The following is a 13658-nucleotide window of genomic DNA, read 5'->3' on the forward strand; positions in this document are numbered from 1 at the left end:
GTCCTGATGGCTTCATCTGGCCAGGATCTTCAGCTCTCACTGGATCTGTTCGCAGCCGAGTGAAGCGACTGGGATGAGAATCAGCACCTCCAAGTTTGAGTCCATGGTTTTCGCCCGGAAAAGGGTGGAGTGCCATCTCCAAGTTGGGGAGGAGACCCTGCCCCAAGTGGAGGAGTTCAAGTACCTAGGAGTCTTGTTCACCAGTGAGGGAAGAGTGGATCGTGAAATCGACAGGCGGATCAGTGCGGCGTCTTCAGTAATGCGGACGCTGTATCGATCCGTTGTGGTGAAGAAGGAGCTGAGCCGGAAGGCAAAGCTCTCAATTTACCGGTCGATCTACGTTCCCATCCTCACCTATGGTCATGAGCTTTGGGTTATGACCGAAAGGACAAGATCACGGGTACAAGCGGCCCAAATGAGTTTCCTCCGCCGGGTGGTGGCTCTCCTTTAGAGATAGGGTGAGAAACTCTGTCATCCGGGGGGAGCTCAAAGTAAAGCCACTGCTCCTCCACATGGAGAGGAGCCAGATGAGGTGGTTCGGGCATCTGGTCAGGATGCCACCCGAATGCCTCCCTAGGGAGGTGTTTCGGGCACGTCCGACCGGCAGGAGGCCACGGGGAAGACTATGTCTCCCGGCTGGCCTGGGAACGCCTCGGGATCCCCCGGGAAGAGTTGGACGTAGTGGCTGGGGAAAGAGAGGTCTGGGCTTCTCTGCTTAGGCTGCTTCCCCCGCGACCCGACCTCGGATAAGCGGAACAAAATGGACGGATGGATAATTTCCACCTATTAATAATTCCTACTAGGTGGATATTAATTGACCATTTAACATCAATAAACGAGGAACTCCTGCACATTATTTGGTGTGTGTGCTAGCCCACTTTTGCAATCACCGTTCTCTTTGATTTGGGATCAACGTTTGCAATAAAAGTGACTTTTGGGACACACTTCCAGCTGCAATAACACTCCATTTTGCTGGTGAGGAACTCAAGCTAACAGATAGCAGACGAGCTATGGTCACTTGTTGACTCGACTCCAAGGCGTGTCGAGAAAGTGCGGCCAACTTGCTTTCAAAGTCGGTAGCAAACATGGCGCCCTGTAGTGACGTGAGACCAATCCTTTAGGAGATCCTCTGGTTCATTCTCTAGATTGTTTGAAACCGAGTTGTGCCATACTGTCTCTGAGTTGACAGCGCCCCTAGTGTTTGGGCAGAGAACTGCACCCAGAAGAAGAACTATAAAAGGAGCATAATGCAGGTTGAAGGATTCTAAAGAAAAGGTTCAGTTGGACTCAACTTCTGACATGCTGTCATTTTTTTCAAAGAATCCAAACAGGCGCCGAGTTCAGACAGGCGGGGGTCGGGCGGGGGACGGGGGTCGGCGTCTTACCTCGGCCACGCCGATCTTCCTGCAGGCATCCAGAAAGTTCTCCACGTTCCTGCGACACTTGGCCATGCTGAGTTTGGGCTGCAAAAGAAAGGTCAGTGACGGGTGTGTGGGACCAGTCGGGGGTACGGGGGGAAAAGGGGGAGGCGTACCACTGCGGGCGAGGGAACGTGGATGCTGGCCACGGAGCGCGGGCGGATGTGGTTGGCCAGGTGGCAGAGCACCACGCCGTCCATCAGCGAGGTGCCCAGGTCGTCAGGGAGAACCACCTTCAGGCGGCTCTCGATGCTCTGAGGGGGAGAAACCACACGGTTGTCGACCACGCGCTTCCCAGCGGACGCTTTATGGACGCCTCACGTCTCTCAGCTGCTCCATCAGCTCCAGTTCCTCTCGGAGCTGCTCCATCTTCCTCCTCATGGTGAACTGAGGGTCCACCGTCTCCAGACACTTGTGGCTCCGCAGGAACACTACAGGACCGAGGACAAGACCGGAAGAAGTGATGAGGGGGAAGGGCTCAGGATGAACAAGAATATTGTCAGTGGTGGGGTTGTTTGGTACCAATATTTTGGTACCGGTACCAACATGTATTTCCATACTTTTTTAAATAAAGGGCACCACAAAAAAAATGTCATTATTGTCTTTATTGTAACAACAAATGTTAGTGTACATGAAATATATGTTTATTATTGTTATTTAGTCCTTAAATAAAATAGTCAACATACTAGACAACTTGTCTATTAGTAGTAAGTAAACAAACAAAGTTGGCCCTAAATTGGCCCTAATTTGCCTAAATTGGCCCTGAATTGGCCCCAAAGAAGTCGGCCCTAATTGGACCTAAGTTGGCCCTAAATTGGCCCTACAAACATTTTACAAAGTGATCACTGCAGACAGTTGTTTGCCAATTTAGTCCTTAAATAAAATAGTGAACATACTAGACAACTTGTCTTTTAGTAGTAAGTAAACAAACAAAGTTGGCCCTAAATTGGCCCTAATTTGCCTAAATTGGCCCTGAATTGGCCCTAAATAAGTCGGCCCTAATTGGACCTAAGTTGGCCCTAAATTGGCCCTACAAACATTTTACAAAGTGATCACTGCAGACAGTTGTTTGCCAATTTAGTCCTTAAATAAAATAGTGAACATACTAGACAACTTGTCTTTTAGTAGTAAGTAAACAAACAAAGTTGGCCCTAAATTGGCCCTGAATTGGCCCTAAATAAGTCGGCCCTAATTGGACCTAAGTTGGCCCTAAATTGGCCCTACAAACATTTTACAAAGTGATCACTGCAGACAGTTGTTTGCCAATTTAGTCCTTAAATAAAATAGTGAACATACTAGACAACTTGTCTTTTAGTAGTAAGTAAACAAAGTTGGCCCTAAATTGCCTAAATTGGCCCTAATTTGCCTAAATTGGCCCTGAATTGGCCCTAAATAAGTCGGCCCTAATTGGACCTAAGTTGGCCCTAAATTGGCCCTACAAACATTTTACAAAGTGATCACTGCAGACAGTTGTTTGCCAATTTAGTCCTTAAATAAAATAGTGAACATACTAGACAACTTGTCTTTTAGTAGTAAGTAAACAAACAAAGTTGGCCCTAAATTGGCCCTGAATTGGCCCTAAATAAGTCGGCCCTAATTGGACCTAAGTTGGCCCTAAATTGGCCCTACAAACATTTTACAAAGTGATCACTGCAGACAGTTGTTTGCCAATTTAGTCCTTAAATAAAATAGTGAACATACTAGACAACTTGTCTTTTAGTAGTAAGTAAACAAAGTTGGCCCTAAATTGCCTAAATTGGCCCTAATTTGCCACAGTTGGCCCTAAATTGGCCCTGAATTGGCCCTAAATTGGCTCTAAATAAGTTGACCCTAATTGACCCTAAGTTGGCCCTAAATTGGCCCTACAAACATTTTACAAAGTGATCACTGCAGACAGTTGTTTGACAATTTAGTCCTTAAATAAAATAGTGAACATACGAGACAACTTGTCTATTTGTAGTAAGTAAACAAAGATGGCCCTAAATTGGCCCTAATTAAGACGACCCTAATTGGCCCTACAAACATTTTACAAAGTGATCACTGCAGACAGTTGTTTGCCAATTTAGTGCTTGAATAAAATAGTGAACATACTAGACAACTTGTCTTTTAGTAGTAAGTAAACAAACAAAGATGGCCCTAAATTGGCCTTAAGTTTGCCCTAATTTGGGCCTAAATAAGACGACCCTAATTGGCCCTAAATTGGCCCTACAAACATTTTACAAAGTGATCACTGCAGACAGTTGTTTGCCAATTTAGTGCTTAAATAAAACAGTGAACATACTAGACAACTTGTCTTTTAGTAGTAAGTAAACAAACAAAGTTGGCCCTAATTTGCCTAAATTGGCCCTAAATAAGTTGACCCTAATTGGCCCTACAAACATTTTACAAAGTGATCACTGCAGACAGTTGTTTGCCAATTTAGTCCTTAAATAAAATAGTGAACATACAAGACAACTTGTCTTTTAGTAGTAAGTAAACAAACAAAGATGGCCCTAAATTGGCCCTAATTAAGGCGACCCTAATTGGCCCTACAAACATTTTACAAAGTGATCACTGCAGACAGTTGTTTGCCAATTTAGTGCTTGAATAAAATAGTGAACATACTAGACAACTTGTCTTTTAGTAGTAAGTAAACAAACAAAGATGGCCCTAAATTGGCCCTAATTGGCCTTAGGTTTGCCCTAATTTGGGCCTAAATAAGACGACCCTAATTGGCCCTAAGTTGGCCCTACAAACATTTTACAAAGTGATCACTGCAGACAGTTGTTTGCCAATTTAGTGCTTAAATAAAATAGTGAACATACTAGACAACTTGTCTTTTAGTAGTAAGTAAACAAACAAAGTTGGCCCTAATTTGCCTAAATTGGCCCTAAATAAGTTGACCCTAATTGGCCCTAAATTGGCCCTACAAACATTTTACAAAGTGATCACTGCAGACAGTTGTTTGCCAATTTAGTGCTTAAATAAAATAGTGAACATACTAGACAACTTGTCTTTTAGTAGTAAGTAAACAAACAAAGTTGGCCCTAATTTGCCTAAATTGGCCCTAATTTGCCACAGTTGGCCCTAAATTGGCCATAAGTTGGCCCTGAATTGGACCTAAATTGGCTCTAAATAAGTTGACCCTAATTGACCCTAAGTTGGCCCTAAGTTGGCCCTACAAACATTTTACAAAGTGATCACTGCAGACAGTTGTTTGACAATTTAGTCCTTAAATAAAATGTTGAACATACTAGACAACTTGTCTTTTAGTAGTAAGTAAACAAACAAAGTTGGCCCTAATTTGCCTAAATTGGCCCTAAATAAGTTGACCCTAATTGGCCCTAAAAACATTTTACAAAGTGATCACTGCAGACAGTTGTTTGCCAATTTAGTCCTTAAATAAAATGTTGAACATACTAGACAACTTGTCTTTTAGTAGTAAGTAAACAAACAAAGATGGCCCTAAATTGGCCTTAATTTGCCTAAATTGGCCCTAATTGGCCTTAAGTTTGCCCTAATTTGGGCCTAAATAAGACGACCCTAATTGGCCCTTGGTTGGCCCTACAAACATTTTACAAAGTGATCACTGCAGACAGTTGTTTGTCAATTTAGTGCTTAAATAAAATAGTGAACATACTAGACAACTTGTCTTTTAGTAGTAAGTAAACAAACAAAGTTGGCCCTAATTTGCCTAAATTGGCCCTAAATAAGTTGACCCTAATTGGCCCTACAAACATTTTACAAAGTGATCACTGCAGACAGTTGTTTGCCAATTTAGTCCTTAAATAAAATAGTGAACATACTAGACAACTTGTCTTTTAGTAGTAAGTAAACAAAGTTGGCCCTAAATTGCCTAAATTGGCCCTAATTTGCCACAGTTGGCCCTAAATTGGCCATAAGTTGGCCCTGAATTGGCCCTAAATTGGCTCTAAATAAGTTGACCCTAATTGACCCTAAGTTGGCCCTAAATTGGCCCTACAAACATTTTACAAAGTGATCACTGCAGACAGTTGTTTGACAATTTAGTCCTTAAATAAAATAGTGAACATACGAGACAACTTGTCTATTTGTAGTAAGTAAACAAAGATGGCCCTAAATTGGCCCTAATTAAGACAACCCTAATTGGCCCTACAAACATTTTACAAAGTGATCACTGCAGACAGTTGTTTGCCAATTTAGTGCTTGAATAAAATAGTGAACATACTAGACAACTTGTCTTTTAGTAGTAAGTAAACAAACAAAGATGGCCCTAAATTGGCCTTAAGTTTGCCCTAATTTGGGCCTAAATAAGACGACCCTAATTGGCCCTAAGTTGGCCCTACAAACATTTTACAAAGTGATCACTGCAGACAGTTGTTTGCCAATTTAGTGCTTAAATAAAATAGTGAACATACTAGACAACTTGTCTTTTAGTAGTAAGTAAACAAACAAAGTTGGCCCTAATTTGCCTAAATTGGCCCTAAATAAGTTGACCCTAATTGGCCCTAAATTGGCCCTACAAACATTTTACAAAGTGATCACTGCAGACAGTTGTTTGCCAATTTAGTGCTTGAATAAAATAGTGAACACACTAGACAACTTGTCTTTTAGTAGTAAGTAAACAAACAAAGATGGCCCTAAATTGGCCCTAATTAAGACGACCCTAATTGGCCCTACAAACATTTTACAAAGTGATCACTGCAGACAGTTGTTTGCCAATTTAGTCCTTAAATAAAATAGTGAACATACTAGACAACTTGTCTTTTAGTAGTAAGTAAACAAACAAAGATGGCCCTAAATTGGCCCTAATTGGCCTTAAGTTTGCCCTAATTTGGGCCTAAATAAGACGACCCTAATTGGCCCTAAATTGGCCCTACAAACATTTTACAAAGTGATCACTGCAGACAGTTGTTTGTCAATTTAGTGCTTAAATAAAATAGTGAACATACTAGACAACTTGTCTTTTAGTAGTAAGTAAACAAACAAAGTTGGCCCTAATTTGCCTAAATTGGCCCTAAATAAGTTGACCCTAATTGGCCCTACAAACATTTTACAAAGTGATCACTGGAGACAGTTGTTTGCCAATTTAGTGCTTGAATAAAATAGTGAACACACTAGACAACTTGTCTTTTAGTAGTAAGTAAACAAACAAAGATGGCCCTAAATTGGCCCTAATTAAGACAACCCTAATTGGCCCTACAAACATTTTACAAAGTGATCACTGCAGACAGTTGTTTGCCAATTTAGTCCTTAAATAAAATAGTGAACATACTAGACAACTTGTCTTTTAGTAGTAAGTAAACAAACAAAGATGGCCCTAAATTGGCCCTAATTGGCCTTAAATTTGCCCTAATTTGGGCCTAAATAAGACGACCCTAATTGGCCCTAAATTGGCCCTACAAACATTTTACAAAGTGATCACTGCAGACAGTTGTTTGCCAATTTAGTGCTTGAATAAAATAGTGAATATACTAGACAACTTGTCTTTTAGTAGTAAGTAAACAAACAAAGTTGGCCCTAATTTGCCTAAATTGGCCCTAAATAAGTTGACCCTAATTGGCCCTAAATTGGCCCTACAAACATTTTTACAAAGTGATCACTGCAGACAGTTGTTTGCCAATTTAGTCCTTAAATAAAATAGTGAACACACTAGACAACTTGTCTTTTAGTAGTAAGTAAACAAACAAAGTTGGCCCTAATTTGCCTAAATTGGCCCTAAATAAGTTGACCCTAATTGGCCCTAAAAACATTTTACAAAGTGATCACTGCAGACAGTTGTTTGCCAATTTAGTCCTTAAATAAAATAGTGAACATACTAGACAACTTGTCTTTTAGTAGTAAGTAAACAAACAAAGATGGCCCTAAATTGGCCCTAATTGGCCTTAAGTTTGCCCTAATTTGGGCCTAAATAAGACGACCCTAATTGGCCCTAAGTTGGCCCTACAAACATTTTACAAAGTGATCACTGCAGACAGTTGTTTGCCAATTTAGTGCTTAAATAAAATAGTGAACATACTAGACAACTTGTCTTTTAGTAGTAAGTAAACAAACAAAGTTGGCACTAAATTGGCCCTAATTTGCCACAGTTGGCCTTAAATTGGCCATAAGTTGGCCCTGAATTGGACCTAAATTGGCTCTAAATAAGTTGACCCTAATTGACCCTAAGTTGGCCCTAAGTTGGCCCTACAAACATTTTACAAAGTGATCACTGCAGACAGTTGTTTGTCAATTTAGTCCTTAAATAAAATGTTGAACATACTAGACAACTTGTCTTTTAGTAGTAAGTAAACAAACAAAGATGGCCCTAAATTGGCCCTAATTGGCCTTAAGTTTGCCCTAATTTGGGCCTAAATAAGACGACCCTAATTGGCCCTAAATTGGCCCTACAAACATTTTACAAAGTGATCACTGCAGACAGTTGTTTGCCAATTTAGTGCTTAAATAAAATAGTGAACATACTAGACAACTTGTCTTTTAGTAGTAAGTAAACAAACAAAGATGGCCCTAAATTGGCCCTAATTGGCCTTAAGTTTGCCCTAATTTGGGCCTAAATAAGACGACCCTAATTGGCCCTAAGTTGGCCCTACAAACATTTTACAAAGTGATCACTGCAGACAGTTGTTTGACAATTTAGTGCTTAAATAAAATAGTGAACATACTAGACAACTTGTCTTTTAGTAGTAAGTAAAACAAACAAAGTTGGCCCTAATTTGCCTAAATTGGCCCTAAATAAGTTGACCCTAATTGGCCCTAAAAACATTTTACAAAGTGATCACTGCAGACAGTTGTTTGCCAATTTAGTCCTTAAATAAAATAGTGAACATACTAGACAACTTGTCTTTTAGTAGTAAGTAAACGAACAAAGTTGGCCCTAATTTGCCTAAATTGGCCCTAAATAAGTTGACCCTAATTGGCCCTAAAAACATTTTACAAAGTGATCACTGCAGACAGTTGTTTGCCAATTTAGTCCTTAAATAAAATAGTGAACATACTAGACAACTTGTCTTTTAGTAGTAAGTAAACAAACAAAGATGGCCCTAAATTGGCCCTAATTGGCCTTAAGTTTGCCCTAATTTGGGCCTAAATAAGACGACCCTAATTGGCCCTACAAACATTTTACAAAGTGATCACTGCAGACAGTTGTTTGCCAATTTAGTGCTTAAATAAAATAGTGAACATACTAGACAACTTGTCTTTTAGTAGTAAGTAAACAAACAAAGATGGCCCTAAATTGGCCCTAATTAAGGCGACCCTAATTGGCCCTACAAACATTTTACAAAGTGATCACTGCAGACAGTTGTTTGCCAATTTAGTGCTTGAATAAAATAGTGAACATACTAGACAACTTGTCTTTTAGTAGTAAGTAAACAAACAAAGATGGCCCTAAATTGGCCCTAATTGGCCTTAAGTTTGCCCTAATTTGGGCCTAAATAAGACGACCCTAATTGGCCCTAAATTGGCCCTACAAACATTTTACAAAGTGATCACTGCAGACAGTTGTTTGCCAATTTAGTTCTTAAATAAAATAGTGAACATACTAGACAACTTGTCTTTTAGTAGTAAGTAAACAAAGTTGGCCCTAAATTGCCTAAATTGGCCCTAATTTGCCACAGTTGGCCCTAAATTGGCCATAAGTTGGCCCTAAACTGGCCCTGAATTGGCCCTAAATTGGCTCTAAATAAGTTGACCCTAATTGACACTTAATTGGCCCTACAAACATTTTACAAAGTGATCACTGCATACAGTTGTTTGCCAATTTAGTCCTTAAATAAAATAGTGAACATACTAGACAACTTGTCTTTTAGTAGTAAGTAAACAAACAAAGTTGGCCCTAAATTGGCCCCAAGTTGGCCCTAATTTGCCTAAATTGGCCCTAATTTGCCAAAGTTGGCCCTAAATTGGCCATAAGTTGGCCCTAAATTGGCCCTAAATAAGTTGACCCTAATTGATCCTAAGTTGGCCCTACAAACATTTTACAAAGTGATCACTGCAGACAGTTGTTTGCCAATTTAGTGCTTAAATAAAATAGTGAACATACTAGACAACTTGTCTTTTAGTAGTAAGTAAACAAACAAAGATGACCCTAAATTGGCCCTAATTTGCCTAAATTGGCCCTAATTTGCCTAAATTGGTCCTAATTGGCCTTAAATTTGCCCTAATTTGGGCCTAAATAAGACGACCCTAATTGGCCCTAAGTTGGTCCTAAATTGGCCCTACAAACATTTTACAAAGTGATCACTGCAGACAGTTGTTTGCCAATTTAGTGCTTAAATAAAATAGTGAACATACTAGACAACTTGTCTTTTAGTAGTAAGTAAACAAACAAAGTTGTCCCTAATTTGCCTAAATTGGCCCTAAATAAGTTGACCCTAATTGGCCCTACAAACATTTTACAAAGTGATCACTGCAGACAGTTGTTTGCCAATTTAGTCCTTAAATAAAATAGTGAACATACTAGACAACTTGTCTTTTAGTAGTAAGTAAACAAACAAAGTTGGCCCTAAATTGGCCCCAAGTTGGCCCTAATTTGCCTAAATTGGCCCTAATTTGCCAAAGTTGGCCCTAAATTGGCCATAAGTTGGCCCTAAATTGGCCCTAAATAAGTTGATCCTAATTGATCCTAAGTTGGCCCTACAAACATTTTACAAAGTGATCACTGCAGACAGTTGTTTGCCAATTTAGTCCTTAAATAAAATAGTGAACATACTAGACAACTTGTCTTTTAGTAGTAAGTAAACAAACAAAGATGACCCTAAATTGGCCCTAATTTGCCTAAATTGGTCCTAATTGGCCTTAAATTTGCCCTAATTTGGGCCTAAATAAGACGACCCTAATTGGCCCTAAGTTGGTCCTAAATTGGCCCTACAAACATTTTACAAAGTGATCACTGCAGACAGTTGTTTGCCAATTTAGTGCTTAAATAAAATAGTGAACATACTAGACAACTTGTCTTTTAGTAGTAAGTAAACAAAGTTGGCCCTAAATTGCCTAAATTGGCCCTAATTTGCCACAGTTGGCCCTAAATTGGCCATAAGTTGGCCCTAAACTGGCCCTGAATTGGCCCTAAATTGGCTCTAAATAAGTTGACCCTAATTGACACTTAATTGGCCCTACAAACATTTTACAAAGTGATCACTGCAGACAGTTGTTTGCCAATTTAGTGCTTAAATAAAATAGTGAACATACTAGACAACTTGTCTATTAGTAGTAAGTAAACAAAGATGGCCCTAAATTGGCCCTAATCTGCCTAAATTGGCCCTAATTGGCCTTAAGTTTGCCCTAATTTGGGCCTAAATAAGACGACCCTAATTGGCCCTACAAACATTTTACAAAGTGATCACTGCAGACAGTTGTTTGTCAATTTAGTGCTTAAATAAAATAGTGAACATACTAGACAACTTGTCTTTTAGTAGTAAGTAAACAAACAAAGTTGGCCCTAAGTTGTCCTCCAGTGATAATAGTACATGTAAGAAACGTACTTTATTTGTCGCCATGGAGCCCAGGATTAGTGATTTAGAAGTAGCTAAAACACTGAGGATGGACGTTAGCCGGACGTGAAAACCGATCACTGCTAGCATGCTAGCAGTGACCGGGCTAGGATAGACTGACCATACGTCCTCTCTTCACCGGACATGTCCTCTTTTGCGGGGCTGTCAGGGCGGAGTTTCTTAAATGCCAATATACGTTCAGGATTAAGAAGGTTAAAAACACAACAGCAGCATTGGTGAGGGAGGGGCAGAGACAGAGAGAGAGAGAGAGAGAGAGAGAGAGAGTGTTATGATAAATGCGCATGCGTCGTCAGGCTCTGTTTTTTATCCATACATTTATCACATTTAATTTTTGATTATCTATAGCAGGGGTGTCAAAAGTGTGCATTTTTGTAACATTTTCCTTGTTTTATTTGGCAAGTTGAAAGAACATGGCGCCAGTATGCTGGGGTTTTTTCAATAAAGTACTGGAAAGGATAGAAATGTAGTTAAGTCTATTTTATCCGATTATTAATCGATTAATCGAAGTAATAATCGACAGATTAATCGATAATCAAATTAATTGTTAGTTGCAGCCCATATATATATATATATATATATATATATATATATATATATATATATATATATATATATATATATATATATATATATATATATACATACACACACATACATATCTATATACATACATACATATGTATGTACATATATATATACACACATGTATATACATATGCATATATATATATACATATATATATATATATATATATATATATATATATATATATACAAACCCTGTTTCCATATGAGTTGGGAAATTGTGTTAGATGTAAATATAAACGGAATACAATGATTTGCGAATCCTTTTCAAGCCATATTCAGTTGAATATGCTACAAAGACAACATATTTGATGTTCAAACTCATAAACTTTTTTTTTTTGTTGCAAATAATCATTAACTTTAGAATTTGATGGCAGCAACACGTGACAAAGAAGTTGGGAAAGGTGGCAATAAATACTGATAAAGTTGAGGAATGCTCATCAAACACTTATTTGGAACATCCCACAGGTGTGCAGGCTAATTGGGAACAGGTGGGTGCCATGATTGGGTATAAAAGTAGATTCCATGAAATGCTCAGTCATTCACAAACAAGGACGGGGCGAGGGTCACCACTTTGTCAACAAATGCGTGAGCAAATTGTTGAACAGTTTAAGAACAACGTTTCTCAAGCAGCTATTGCAAGGAATTTAGGGATTTCACCATCTACGCTCCGTAATATCATCAAAGGGTTCAGAGAATCTGGAGAAATCACTGCACGTAAGCAGCTAAGCCCGTGACCTTCCATCCCTCAGGCTGTACTGCATCAACAAGCGACATCGGTGTGTAAAGGATATCACCACATGGGCTCAGGAACACTTCAGAAACCCACTGTCAGTAACTACAGTTGGTCGCTACATCTGTAAGTGCAAGTTAAAACTCTCCTATGCAAGGCGAAAACTGTTTATCAACAACACCCAGAAACGCTTCGCTGGGCCTGAGCTCATCTAAGATGGACTGATGCAAAGTGGAAAAGTGTTCTGTGGTCTGACGAGTCCACATTTCAAATTGTTTTTTGGAAACTGTGGACGTCGTGTCCTCCGGGCCAAAGAGGAAAAGAACCATCCGGATTGTTCTAGGCGCAAAGTGTAAAAGGCAGCATGTGTGATGGTATGGGGGTGTATTAGTGGCCAAGACATGGGTAACTTACACATCTGTGAAGGCACCATTTATGCTGAAAGGTACATACAGCTTTTGGAGCAACATAGCAATGTTACCATGGACGCCCCTGCTTATTTCAGCAAGACAATGCCAAGCCACGTGTTACATCAACGTGGCTTCATAGTAAAAGAGTGCGGGTACTAGACTGGCCTGCCTGTAGTCCAGACCTGTCTGGACTACATGTGTGGCGCATTATGAAGCCTAAAATAGCACAAGGGAGACCCCCGGACTGTTGAACAACTTAAGCTGTACATCAAGCAAGAATGGGAAAGAATTCCGCCTGAGAAGCTTCAAAAATGTGTCTCCTCAGTTCCCAAATGAGTGTTGTTAAAAGGAAAGGCCATGTAACACAGTGGTGAACATGCCCTTTCCCAACTACTTTGGCACGTGTTGCAGCCATGAAATTCTAAGTTAATTATTATTTGCAAGTTTATGAGTTTGAACATCAAATATGTTGTCTTTGTAGCATATTCAACTGAATATGGCTTGAAAAGGATTTGCAAATCATTGTATTCCGTTTATATTGACATCCAACACCATTTCCCAACTCATATGGAAACGGGGTCAGTACATATATGACATGTTTCCACAGCACAGAGGACTGGCACGTGACATGTTTAGTGTCAGTAATGTTCAAAGTGTTTCTAAGAGGAGCATCAGATGCTACACCATCTCCATGACGACCACACCGACACGCACCGTGTTGTCTTCTTCCACCACTAATGACTTGTTGTGTGAAAGTACCCTGAGGTATGCTAATTAGTCTTTGGAACAGTTAACTGCACAACTCTCTTCATCTTCAACCAAACTAGGCCATTCAAGTCAAATGTCCACACACACACACACACACACACACACACACACACACACACACACACACACACGATTGGCTGATAACGAGGTCAGGAGCAGAGCGAGTCCCAGTCCTAGTGAAGTCACGCTCCCCCGGGCCTGAACCCGTTCCAGTCCATTAGTCATGGTCTTAAACGCTCTGCAGCACAAACACGGGACTGTTGTGTATTTGTGT

At 39.8% G+C, this 13658-nt stretch overlaps 1 protein-coding gene across 7 annotated transcripts in view; it reads right to left on the bottom strand.

Moving 5' to 3' along the window:
* The window catches only part of lrch1 (leucine-rich repeats and calponin homology (CH) domain containing 1), a 239902-nt gene that overhangs the window by 49722 nt on the left and 176522 nt on the right, over window positions 1-13658 (bottom strand). For all 7 annotated transcript variants that reach the window (XR_012050759.1, XM_061971779.2, XM_061971783.2 and 4 more), the window contains 3 exons: window positions 1740-1849; window positions 1535-1672; window positions 1386-1463 (listed from right to left, as the gene is read on the bottom strand). Coding sequence is in view for 6 of the 7 variants with exons in the window: in XM_061971779.2 (XP_061827763.1) it covers window positions 1386-1463; window positions 1535-1672; window positions 1740-1849 (326 nt within the window). In the remaining variant the exon portion in view is untranslated. The remainder of the gene's footprint in view (window positions 1-1385; window positions 1464-1534; window positions 1673-1739; window positions 1850-13658) is intronic.

This window comes from Nerophis lumbriciformis, linkage group LG13 (genome assembly GCF_033978685.3).
Source record: "Nerophis lumbriciformis linkage group LG13, RoL_Nlum_v2.1, whole genome shotgun sequence".
Lineage (NCBI taxonomy): Eukaryota > Metazoa > Chordata > Actinopteri > Syngnathiformes > Syngnathidae > Nerophis > Nerophis lumbriciformis.